The sequence below is a fragment of the Sphaeramia orbicularis genome, chromosome 18, assembly GCF_902148855.1.
Source record: "Sphaeramia orbicularis chromosome 18, fSphaOr1.1, whole genome shotgun sequence".
Lineage (NCBI taxonomy): Eukaryota > Metazoa > Chordata > Actinopteri > Kurtiformes > Apogonidae > Sphaeramia > Sphaeramia orbicularis.
Window position 1 is genome coordinate 9,186,067 of NC_043974.1, and position 13,435 is coordinate 9,199,501.

Sequence of the window (13,435 nt, forward strand, 5' to 3'; positions counted from 1 at the left end):
AAATTGTGCGAATCAATCGTAAAGTCAGGCTCACGATCCATGTTCTCACACTGTACGGACCGATGCTCGTATGCGACCTGACAGCTCACATTGTAGGACCATACACCAGAGGACGTACGACACGTTCGAGTGTTGTATCCGGAAATACAACGTTAAAATACCAAGGAATCCGAAAGTGCATAGACGATTGTGTATTGGTGTGAGTCACAAAATGGTAGTGCTAAACAAAAACTAACGAGCTGCTTTGGCAATATGTGCCATTATCTGTGAGGAATCAAAAAAGAAGAAAAGACGACGTGTTTGGTGCAGGAATTGGTTGGCCAGACGTGGACAGTATGGGCTGTTAATCCTACAGCAAAGGGAACTAGAGGTAAGCTGCAAAAGCTAAATTGCACTGGGCCAATAGCCAGCTACTGTTAGCTTAGAATTAGCAACCGCTTCTGTGTTCGCGCATGCACAGTGTGAGAATTTGAGGCACATCGGCTCGTGGCACTGCTTTGACAGTGCGATACCCTCATGAGGAGCGAGCAGGATTTCAAACAGCTTCGTTTTCCTTGCGAACACACGATTGCTGGTCGTGAGGTGTTAATTGCTTCTCCTTACCCCATGTACACTGCACGAAGCACGACACATGATTAGAGGCACATCTGGCCTGATCCCAGAAATAGTCGCACAAGCGAGAAATCGTCTCTAAAATCGCACTGTGTATGGCCGCCTTAAGAGAAAAACAACTGACATATTTATGACAACTACCCTCATCAGTATCAACATTAGTTTCACATTAGTGTAACTTCTGTCGTCTCCATGTTTATTATTACTGACTTTCTTCTCCTTCTTCTTCTTCTCAAAAAACTTCACTTTTCTTCATAGTATTTGTCCAGTATGGCTAATTAAGAGCGGCGCCCCCTGATGGAATGATTGAGAAATGCTCAGTCCAACACATTAAATGTCAGTAGCAGCACTTTGTTCCAGTCAGACTAATGACAACGACAATAAAGCACATTTTCAAAAGGAACTCAAAACTGTAATGGTATTATTAAGTACTCATATCGGTACTCGGTATCGGCAAGTAATCAAATGTAAGTACTTGTACTTGCACTCAGTCTAGAAAAAAAGTGGTATCGGTGCATTCCTACTATTTACCCTATTGTGTAAATGTAACTACCACAGTTATATACTGTTTTTAATTTTGCAGTGTTTTACTATTTGGAAAGAGGAAGAAAGTATCTTTTTGTTTGAACATGTAATTGATATCTCAACAAACTTGCACGATTTTTTTTAAACAGTGTTAAAGTAAAATTCTGTGCTTCAGTTTAAAGGCATAAGAATAGTAATTAAAAGGCTGATTGCTGAATGTCACTGCACACGCCCAGTGGTTTATTTACTATAAAAAAACCCCTCCGGTCATGTTCTCTGTTCATCATCTGAATAAAAGCTCATTCTTCTGTGCAGACAACTGCATTAGTTCCAGGTTGTAATTCAAGTTTTGCAACCTGCAGGCTACAACATTCATTTGTAAGCATTTAAAGAAGACGATCAGTACAGTTTGGTAATTTTCCAAAAAAATGTGGCAAGAGTGAAGCTAAATGAGACAGTGTATAATGCATAATGTAAATAAAAGGATCAGTCTTTTATGTCTCTAAAGACTGAACAGGAGGTTTTTAATTTTGATATTTTAATGGTATTATTACATGTATTTCATTAGATCAAGTCTTATTACACTGACAACACTTGATAAGACACAAAAATGCCCTCACATGGATTTAACCAAGCACATATTTTACATCAGGGATCTCAAACATGCGGCCCAGGGGCCCGCCAAAGGTTCCAATATGGTTCCACATACAGACCAATATGATCTACAATAAAATAATAACAGCATAATAAGCTACAGAATATAATGACTCCATATTTTCTTCTCGGTTTGATGTGAAAAAAATAACATTACATTATGTATATAAATAAGATAAAAACTTTTTGTCTCTGTTTTAGTGCAAAAAATATCATTAAATTATGAAAATATTTACATTTACAAACTACCCTGTAACAATAAAATGTGAATAACCTGAACAAACATAAACAACCTGAAATGTCTAAAGAAAATTAACCACAATTTTAACAATTTCCTGCCTGTTCCTCAGTGTTTAGTGTCTTTGTAGATCTGATCCATAATGCACATGTAGAAATGATAAGTTGAGGCAGAATATTGTTAAAACTGCACTTATTTTACTTAAGAAATTTCAGTTTTTTCAGGTTATTCACATTTTTTTTTTGTTTGGATAGTTTATAAAAGTAAATATTTTCATAATTTAATGGGTTTTTTGCACTAAAACAGAGAAAAATTTGGAGTTGTCATTATTTATAGGTTATTATGTTATTATTTTACTGGTCCCTGAATGTGGCCCCTGAAAGAAAATGAGTTTGAGACCCCTGTTTTACATCCTTGCATTGGATTATAACTACAGTGATTAATACGTTTCATCTGCAACATGTTTGTTAACTCTAACTGATGCAGTGAGTATCTTCTCATTTCTAAAACAACCATCAGAGAGCTTAAAGACAGAGCTGTGTTCTAATAGAAAAAGGGTCATGTGGTCTGATGAGTCCAGATCGACCCTGTTACAGAGTGATGGGTGAGAAAAGAGGTAGGAATGATTACCCATCATGCCTAGTGTTGACAGTACAAGCCTGTGGGGGGCAGTGTTATGAGTTGAGGTTGCTTCTTCATTGATTAGGTCTAGGTTCAGCAACGATATGTAAAAAAAAAGGTAATAAAAAAAACCTGTTGTGACTAGGGATGTAATGATATGAAAATTTCATATCACGGTTATTGTGACCAAAATTATCATTATTATCGCGGTATTGTTGAGATTGTGCTCAAAATGTTCAAAAAGTACTGATACACACACTGAAATAATTTAACCAAGTTATATTTAAAAAACTAAAAATAAAATAAAATAATTGGCACAATGTACCTTCTGTTGCAGAAATGTTCAAATATTAACCCTTAGTGGTCCGAGTCTATTTTGTCTGTTTTTCAGTCCTTTTGATTTTGCCTTTATATACTACATAAACAAATGTTTACTATACCCATGTTTGGGATTTTTTTTTTCAGAACAACTTCATTTATATCATCTGCCTATTATTTTTTCACTTTAACCCATTATGTCAACACAAAAGGACAGAAAACACAAAAAAATATATAAAATCTGATTTGAAAAATGTATATACTTTATTGCATAAATAAGACAAAGATGCTTAACGAACCTTTTCAAAGACTTTAAAAGTGGCTCCAAATACTAGGTATAGACAATTAAAATTGTAATAAATTAAAACTATACTCAAATATTTGACATAAAAGCAGATCTTTACATATGGTTTTTTCCCCTTAAAGTGTGGTAATCAAACACGGTTATTATAATAATTAGAATTTAAACGGTAATACTAACCGTCTGCAATTTTACCGCGGTTTATCATTATACCAGTAATCGTTACATCCCTAGTTGTGACATTGCATAAGCTTATCAAAACAGTGCATCAGGGAATGTGTTCTATAATTAAAGCTAAAGACTAAACATTAGAGCAGGTTTGTTTTTTGTTCTGGCCAGGCTGTGTATATTGATCTGATCTTTAAAAATCCAATTCCTCCTCCTCTGCCTTCTCTGAACCTGAGGTCAGAGATCAGCTACAGGTCTATTTATCTCTCAGTTCTCCATTGACGGTTAAGTACTTCATCAAATAAGTTGAAACTTTACTCTTTCAGTTACTCACAAGATTCAGTGGTAAACCAACAGTTCCTTATGAGTTCTATGGTTGGAGTTTTTGCTGATAAATTGTCATTGTTTCTTGCCTTTTGCGCCTCATTTCACAGAAAAACCCTGTGACGTGTCACATAAGACTGAGACGTCTTTTCTTGATATTTCCACTGATGACGCTGGTGTTTTTAGTGTTTGTCAGCTGACTGCCCATTTCTTTTTTAACAAACCAGTAAAACCAACAAACTGCTCCTGATCAAGTCATGATAATTTTATAATAGTGAGCAAATACTACTGACAGATTTTTGGGTAAAGTAAATAGAATAGTCTTACATGTCACTGTTTCTAAAACACCGTTTTTCTAGACTACTTAAAAAAAAGGCAAACATTCAGAGTATACCCACTTCTCCAGGGACCTCTACGCCACTGCTTTTTACAGTTTAACTCTCATTCTCCCTCTTCACTCATTCATCCTCACCTGAACCGCTCCTGACCCGCGGTGTCCCAGATCTGAAGTTTGATCCGCTTCCCAGGCTCGATCTCCACTAGCCTGGAGAAGAAGTCCACGCCGACGGTGGGGTCCGACACCTGGGCGAACCGGCCCTCGGTGAACCGCCGGATCAGACACGACTTGCCCACTGTGGAGTCCCCGATGACGATCAGCCGGAACTGATAGAGCCATATCGCTTCCATGACTTGTCTGTCGCTCTCACCTCTTTTGTCTGTCTGTCAGTCTGTCTGTTGTGTGTTGAAAAGCAGAGCACGTGTATGAGCCTGACAGAGAAACAAAGAGAGAAAACACTGGAACTGACTCTTTTCTGACACAATATAATAGTTTGTTTCTTTACTAACCAATTTTATCATGCTGTTGTACATAATTTAGCATATTATTTTATTTTTACTTCAATTTATTCACTGCTTTATCGGCTTTTGAACCATTACATGCTTTAGTTCAGGGGTGTCAAATTCATTTTTGTTCAGGTGGCCACATACAGCCCAGTATGATCTAAAGCACAGGTGTCAAACATACGGCCCGGGGGCCAAATCCGGCCCACCAAAGAGTCCAGTCCGGCCCTTGGGTAGAATTTGTGAAATGCAAAAACTACACAAAGATATTAACAATCCTTTTAGTTCAGGTTCCACATTCAGACCAATTCAACCTCAAGTGGGTCAAACCAGTAAAATACTATCATAACTAGAAGCACTCGGAGAGCGCAGACCTCCGCCAAGGCTGATCAGTGGCCCCCCCCGTGGGCCCCCCCACCCCCGATCACCACCAAAATTTAATCATTTCTTCCTTATCCCATTTCCAACAAACCCTGAAAATTTCATCCAAATCTGTCCATAACTTTTTGAGTTATGTTGCACACTAACGGACAGACAAACAGACAAACAAACAAACAAACAAACAAACAAACCCTGGCAAAAACATAACCTCCTTGGCGGAGGTAATAACACATAATGACAACTCCATATTTTTCTCTTTTTAAATGTAAATATTTTCATGTATTTACACTAAAACAAAGTATAATTTCGCAAAAAAATGTGAATCACCTGAACAAATATGAACAACCTGAAATGTCTTAAGAGAAGTACATACAATTTTAACAAGATTCTGCCTGTTACTAAATGTTTTCTGTGATTGTAGATCCACTGTGATCTGTAAGTTTTAATGTTCATGTGTAAATGATAAACTGAGCCAGAATATTGTTAAAATTACACTTATTTTTTCAGTTTGTTCATGTTATTATTCACATCTTTTGAAAGGATAGTTTGTAGATGTAAACCTGTTCATAATGTAAATTTACTTTTTTCGCTCTAAAACATAGAGAAAAGTCTGGAGTTGACATTATTTATATATTATTATATTATTATTTTAGTGGTTTGGCCCACTTCAGATCAAATTTAGCTGAATGTGACCCCTGAACTAAAATGAGTTTGACACCCCTGATCTAAAGTGAGTCGGACTAGTAAAATAATAACAGTAAAAAATAGTCAAATCACACAGTGAAAATAATAACATCTACAAACTTTCCTTAAAAATATGAATAACATGAACAATCTGAAATGTCTAAAAAAAAAAAAAAAATAAGTGCAATTTCAACACCACAGTTTATCACTTACACCTTTTAGTTTTACAAACATTTAGTAACAGACAGAATATTACCACATTGTCACATTTTTTGTGAACGGATGATTTATAAATGTAAACATTTTCATGCAATTTTACATTTTCAACACTAAAACAAAGTGAAAAACATTTGGAGTTAGCATTATTTATAGGTTATTATGATAGTATGTTAAGCTCTGACCAACTTGAGATCATATTGGTCTGTATGTGGAACCTGGGTTAAAATGAGTTTGACATTTAACCCATAAAGACCCAAATACCACTGCCGACAAAAAAAATATCGACTGATCTAAAATGTTTAATATCTGTTGATCCACTAATCCTATCAATACATGTCAATAATTGGTGTATAATGCAGTTTGTCATCTTTTCATGGTCATCAGATATGACCCATTTGGACGTTCAGAGGCTCCATAGTTACCATGGAAACACCGTCATCTTCTACAACATTGATTCACCAGTAAAACCCATGGAGTTGGATCAGTGACAGTGGATGGAGACAGTTATTTTTATGTTCAGTTATTGATATCTTTGCTAAAAAAAAAAAAAAAAAAAAGTCTCTCTTTCTTCAGTTTTCTCTGTTTTTGATATAATAACCCTCAACTTTAATCTGAGCTTTAATGAACATCTACATCAGGGGTGTCAAACTCATTTTAGTTCAGGGGCCAGATTCAGCTAAATTTGATCTGAAGTGGGCCAAACCAGTAAAATAATAACATAATAATCTATAAATAATGTCAGCTCCAAACTTTTCTCTATGTTTTAGAGCAAAAAAGTTATCTTACATTATGAAAAGGTTTACATCTACAAACTATCCTTTCAGATAATGTGAATAACATGAACAAACTGAAAAAAATAAGTGTAATTTTAACAATATTCTGCCTCAGTTTATCATTTACACGTGTACATTAACCCTTTCATGCATAGTGGTCACTACAGTGGACAACTGTTCAAAGCTGTTCTCTTGTATATTTATGGATTTTGTTGTTTTAGTTCCATTTCAGCCAATACAGTGCTTATGCTTATGCATCATCCCATACACTGTAATTCATACCATTACTGTAAATTTGCTCTTCTAGATAAACCTGATTTTACTAACATGTTTGAGTGTAAAAAAAAAATAAAAAAAAAATTGCTGTTTGTTATTGGACTGCAATTAACTATTTTGTTTGTTTGTTTTAAAAAGGTTTTTTCGTTGTTGTTTGTTTTGTTTTATTTTGGCATATTATCTCCATGCAGGTATGTTAAAATGCGAGAAAACATCAGATTATCAGCATTAAACATGTTTTTATTTCTTAATTTTCATGCAGTATTTCAGTAAAAACATGTTTCTTTGCTTCTTTAGCTGAGTGGACATTTTTGTAACTCCATGAAAAATAGGTTAATATATATATATATATATATATATATATATATATATATATATATATATATATATGTATATATATATATATATATATTTTTTTTTTTTTTTTTTTTTTTTTAATGCCTTAAGAGGAATAAAAACACTCAGGAAAAAATTTCTTGGTTAAGGGTCGCATAATTCATGCATGAAAGGGTTAAAACTTACAGATCACAGTGGATCTACAGATACACAAAACATTTAACAACAGACAGAATATTGTTAAAATTGTACTTACTTCTCTTAAGACATTTCAGGTATTCACATTTTTTTTTGCAAAATTATACTTTGTTTTAGTGTAAATACATGAAAATATTTACATTTACAAAGAGAGAAATATGGAGTTGTCATTATTTCTATGTTATTATGATAGTATTTTACTGGTCCTGCCCACTTTAGATTGAATTGGTCTGAATGTGGAACCTGAACTAAAAGGATTGTTAATATCTTAGTGTAATTTTTGCATTTCACAAATTCATCCCAAGGGCTGGACTGGACCCTTTGGCGGGCCGGATTTGGTCCCTGGGCCGCCTGTTTGACACCTGTGATCTACATGATCACTGAATTAAATATCGGAAAACATATGATTTACACCAAAAAATGGAAAATAAGAAGAATAATATAACAATCAATGGTGATAAATCACTTAAGAAAGGTTAAAAACAGAGAAAACTTCATTTGGGAACTGCCACAAAAATACAAGTACGTCTTTATGGGTTAATATTGTTGTAATCTTTGCATTTTAAACTCACCCACTGGCTGGATTGGAACCTTCGGTGGGTCGGTTTTGGCCCACGGGCTGTATGTTTGACACCTGTGGTTTAGTTATTTTAGGTAAATCAAACCAAACAGCTGGCGTCCTTCCTGTAAACTCTGGTTCCTGTTCAGTAACTTTCTGTAACTTACACTGACATTCACAGTAATGTTTTAGTCCTTATATGTAGTATGTATACTCACAGATTTGATTCACTGGTAAAAGTGGTTCCTTCAGATCCTTTATGTGGAAATGCACCAAAAAAGTTTGCCTTTGACACATTTGTAATCACATGGTAATTTCCCACTAAACGTCACATGGTCTGTGCAGCCAATAACATTCTACTTCTTCTGCTTCCATACTGTCATCTCAATTATCACTGCAGAAAATTACTTTTACATGTTTTGGCTTTAATGTTTTTCATTCCCGCAGCAAAGACCGATGTTAACATTCATATACTAAGCCTATATTTGCCCACCCATACCCCCTCCTCTTCAACACATAACTGGCTTACTGGTCTCTGCTGAATCCAGTGCATGATTCAATTAAAACCACGGGGCTGCATAGAAAATCTCCTTATGCTTCTGTAGTCACTTCATGGCGTCAATTGATGTTTTAATAAGCCTGCTTTTTGGATTATTGCCTGTGGATTAATGCTCTTTTTTGATATGAGGCTTTGGCATCGGCATGTGTGACCCTCCAGTTTATTAGACATGAGCTACATTTTGATGTTTACATATTAGCCCATATTTAAGGTTTTATGTATGATTTAAGGTAGAAAATGTGCCTTAAATGTAATAACAGCCAGTCACATATTTAAAAAATAAAGGCACAGTGATGAAAAGAGGACATCCTGGAGTGACATGGATAGGGATGTAACGACTACTGGTATGACAATAAACCGCGGTAAAATTACAAACGGTTAGTATTACCGTTTAAATTCTTATTATCATGATAACCGTGTTTGATTACTGCACTTTCCGGAGAAAACGCCTATGTAAAGATATGCTTTTATGTCAAATATTTGAGTATAGTTTTAATTTATTACAATTTTGATTTTATATACCTAATATTTGGAACCAATATTCACTTTTAAAGTCTTTGAAAAGGTTTGTTAAGCATCTTTGTGTTATTTATGCAATAAAGTATATACATTTTTTAAATCTGATTTTATATATTTTTTGTGTTTTTTGTCCTTTTATATTTTTATAGTAGGTTAAAGTGAAAAAAATAATAGGCAGATGATATAAATGAAGTTGTGCTGAAAAAAAAGATCCCAAACATGGGTGTAGTAAACATTTGTTTATATAGTATATAAAGGCAAAATCAAAAGTACTGAAAAATGGCCAAAATAGGCTCAGACCACTCAGGGTTAATATTTGAATGTTTCTGCAACAGAAGGTACACTATATTGCCAAAAGTATTCGCTCACCTGCCTTGACTCGCATATAAACTTAAGTGACATCCCATTCTTAATCCATATCCAAGATCTGCTTTTATGTCAAATATCTGAGTATAGTTTTAATTCATTACAATTTTGATTTTATATGCCTAATATTTGGAACCAATATTTACTTTTAAAGTCTTTGAAAAGGTTTGTTAAGCATCTTTGTGTTATTTATGCAATAAAGTATATACATTTTTCAAATCGGATTTTATATATTTTTTGTGTTTTCTGGCCTTTTATTTTGATATAGTAGGTTAAAGTGAAAAAATAATAGATGATATAAATGAAGTGGTGCTGAAAAAAAAGATACCAAACATGGGTATAGTAAACATTTGTTTATATAGTATATAAAGGCAAAATCAAAAGTACTGAAAAACAGCCAAAATAGGCTCAGACAACTTAGGGTTAATATTTGAATGTTTCTGCAACAGAAGGTACATTGTGCCAATTATTGTATTTATTTTTTTCTGTTTTTTGTTTTTTTTGTTTTTTGTTTTTTTTTTTTAATATAACTTGGTTAAATTATTTCAGTGTGTGCATCAGTACTTTTTGAACATTTTGAGCACAATTTCAACAATACCGCGATAATAATAATCGTGATAATTTTGGTCACAATAACCGTGATATGAAATTTTCATACCGTTACATCCCTAAACATGGACATAGTGGGGGGTTTTCTAGGGGCTCTGTCCAGGCCATCAGGGACAGGCAGGGAGCCAGAGTCTGCATCCCATCAGCCCCCTCTGTGTCTCTGTGGAGTCGGGTTGCGTAGCTCGGTCGGTATGCAAACATTAGTGGCTGAATCCCCTGTGAATAGCCGCCTTATGTGCTCACACCGGATGCATTTGGAGCAATTTGGAGATCCACCATACGGCCTTGGATCAGTCACATTATCCAACATCTGTGTCAAATAGTGTCAAATAAATCCAGAAATATTCACAAGTTTATACTGGTGTTGTCTAAACACACTGTAAAAAAAAATCTGTAATTTGACAGAATTTTCCCTGTTTATTTTAAAGATTTTTCCTGTATTTTTAAGATACAGGAAAATATCAATGAAATGACAAAAATAGACTGTGATTTTACATCAAATGTAAAATAACATGAAAAAACCGGAACTGTGAATAACCAAAAAATTTCAATTTTTTAAAAGAAATTTTTTCTTTTTTCACAGAAAAATAGTTAAAATACATTTGCGAATGTATCGTAATTTCACAAATATTTCTTTTCTATTCATGAGATTAAACTGTTAATTTAAAGTTTAATACTGTAAAAAAATTTATAAAACAAGATAAAATTACAATTAACCATAAAATAAGTACTTGTTCTGTAAGGTTAACAAGACATGTTTGTTAATTGACAAACATCTTGTGTAATTACAACAAAAATGTTGAATAAATGTATTTTTGTGAATGCATAACATGTATAAACACTGATAAACTGCCCAAATACAGTTTTTATCACTGGACTGCACAACTTAGTCTCACTGAAAATTATATATATACATATATATATATATATATATATATATATATATATATATATATATATATATATATATATATATATATATATTTATAGGTAATTTGATAGTAAATATTCTTTATTAACCCTTTCATGCATGGTGCACTACAGTGGACAGCTATTCTACAATGTAATTTAACCTGAACTTCTACAACAGTACCTGCATAATATCTGCATGAGTGAATATAAAGGCAAGGGAAAAAAATGTTATTAATATTTAACCCATAAAGACCCAGCGCTTCTTTGATGGCAGTTCCCAAATTATTTTTTCTCTCTATTTAACCTTTCTTAAGTATTTATCACCATTTATAATTATATTATCCTGTGTATTTAGCATTTTTTCAGCGTAAAGTAGGTATATTATTATATTTAATCTGTTGATCATGTTGATGTTTATTAAAACTCAGAGTGAATTCAAAGGTTATTAAATCAGAAACATGGAAAACAGAAAAAAAAGTGACTTTTTCAGCAAATCTATCATGTATTAAGTGTCTCCGTCCACTGTCATTCATCCAACTTAATGGGTTTTACTGGTGAATCAATGTTGTAGAAGATGGAGGTGTTTCCATGGTAACTACAGAGCCTCTGAACATCCAAATGGGTCATATCTGATGACCATGAAAAGGTGACAAACTGTTTTTTACACTAATTATTTACATTTTCATGGAGTTAAAAAATGTCTAGCTGAGTGGAAATTTTTTTTTAACTCCATGAAAAATAGGTTCATCAAATAAAATTTCAGTAGCATTGTTTTTTTTTTCATCCCTAAAGAGGAATAAAATCACTCAAAAAAAAAAAAAATATATATATATATATATATATTGACTTAGGTTCTCATAATTCATGCATGAAAGTGTTAAACATTAAAAAGTCAAAAAAAAAAAAAAAAAAAAAAATCTCATGTAAAGTTAGGGCAAAAAACTGTATTTCAATTATGGAAAATTACCGTATTTTTATGAGATGGTTATTTTCTGTTATTTTACCATATTTTTTCGGCACCCCTACTGCCGGACTATTACTTTTTTTTTTTTTTTTTGCAGTGTAGTGAGTGTGTCTTCATAATTTTTTTCAGACAGTAAAGTAATTTTGCTGTTATTGACTAAATATTAAAGGCTCCCCACACGTTTCCATGCGCTTTAGACTAAAAATACATCTATTATTGAGTTTGTAGGACACATAAGGATGGATTAACCCTGCTGTTTGAGTCTGTAGGCCTACTTGCCAAACCTAGATTGCGTTAATGAAAGGTTAATACTAAAGTGCACATCCATTTATAACAGGAAGGTGGATTTAGCCCACATTATAAACAACAAACACACTGAGTGGAACATGGTAAAAACCACCTACTTGAAGCAGGAGTGTAGTCTACTTCAGGCCAGAATGCTTTGCTGGTCTGATCGTTGTTTGCGCCGTTCAGGACCAGGCTGATGTGGACTCCATGGCACCGACGAGTCTGTCTATGTATGTGTGTGTGTGTGTGTGTGTGTGTGTGTGTGTGTGTGTGTGTGTGTGTGTGTGTGGATGGATGGATCAGGACGCAGAGAAACAACCGAACTACCGACAAAAAAACAAAACAAAACACTGAAACAAGAGGCTGATACAGGCCCAGGATACAAAAGTCAGGGTTGATTTCCTTGTTAATGTCAGGCCCGAGTCAAAGCTGGATGAAAATCGCATCCAAAGCAGGTGCAAAGAAAAAAAAAAAAAACAAAACACCCGGATCTTGCGCTTTTGATCGAAACTGCGAAGAAACCACGAACACGCCTCTCTTCTGTTTTTCGATGCCGAGAACCGTCGATGTTTACGCGGGCAGGATGTCGGCTGTCAGAGGGGAATCCCGTGGTATCCTTTCTGTGTTTGCTGTGTGTTTGTAGGTTTTCACTGCTGATGAAATGGCAGCAGTAGCAGCAGCATCATATAGCCTGACTCATCCCGCATCAGTACCACTACCGTAAAGCACCGAGCAGAGGCGCAAAACTCACGCAAAACAACTATCGTACAAACATAAAATACACTTCAATCACTCTTTTATTGGACATATTTTTTATTAATTATTAAACTAGACAACGAAGATACTGACACAATACATAATGCTATCTAAATGTCCACATATTTCCTATCGTGTGTGATTTTTATAAGGAAACAGCAGGAAGTGACAGCGTAAATGTTCCTTTAAATTAAATAGAGTTGTCATATGATCAATATGTGACTGAGGTCTGTGTGGAGAAGAAAATAAGACATGAATAGTTATGAAGTGACTAAAATTTCCTTGGGGTTTTTTTTTAAAGGGAAGTGCAATAAGAGAAGCTGCACACTTAATGCACCCAGTGCGCTCAAGCACAACTGCGCAGTTACGGAAGTGACACCGGGTTTACGACTGTAAATGGGATTTGTAGTTTTTTGTTTTGTTTTTGTTTTTAAT

The 13,435-nt window shown here is 34.2% G+C and overlaps 1 protein-coding gene across 2 annotated transcripts in view; it reads right to left on the bottom strand.

Annotated features, from left to right (window-relative positions):
* rab39bb (RAB39B, member RAS oncogene family b) overlaps window positions 1–12,466 on the bottom strand; it is a 33,411-nt gene extending 20,945 nt beyond the window's left edge. The window contains exons 1-2 of one of the 2 annotated variants that reach the window (XM_030162564.1): window positions 12,361–12,466; window positions 4,234–4,493 (exon numbers count right to left, since the gene is read on the bottom strand). In XM_030162564.1, the coding sequence (XP_030018424.1) occupies window positions 4,234–4,448 (215 nt within the window). In that variant the 5' untranslated portion in view covers window positions 4,449–4,493; window positions 12,361–12,466. Of the gene's footprint in view, window positions 1–4,233; window positions 4,530–12,360 lie in introns of both variants that reach the window. The other variant, XM_030162563.1, reaches the window with a different exon arrangement.
* Between the last annotated feature and the right edge of the window lie 969 nt (window positions 12,467–13,435).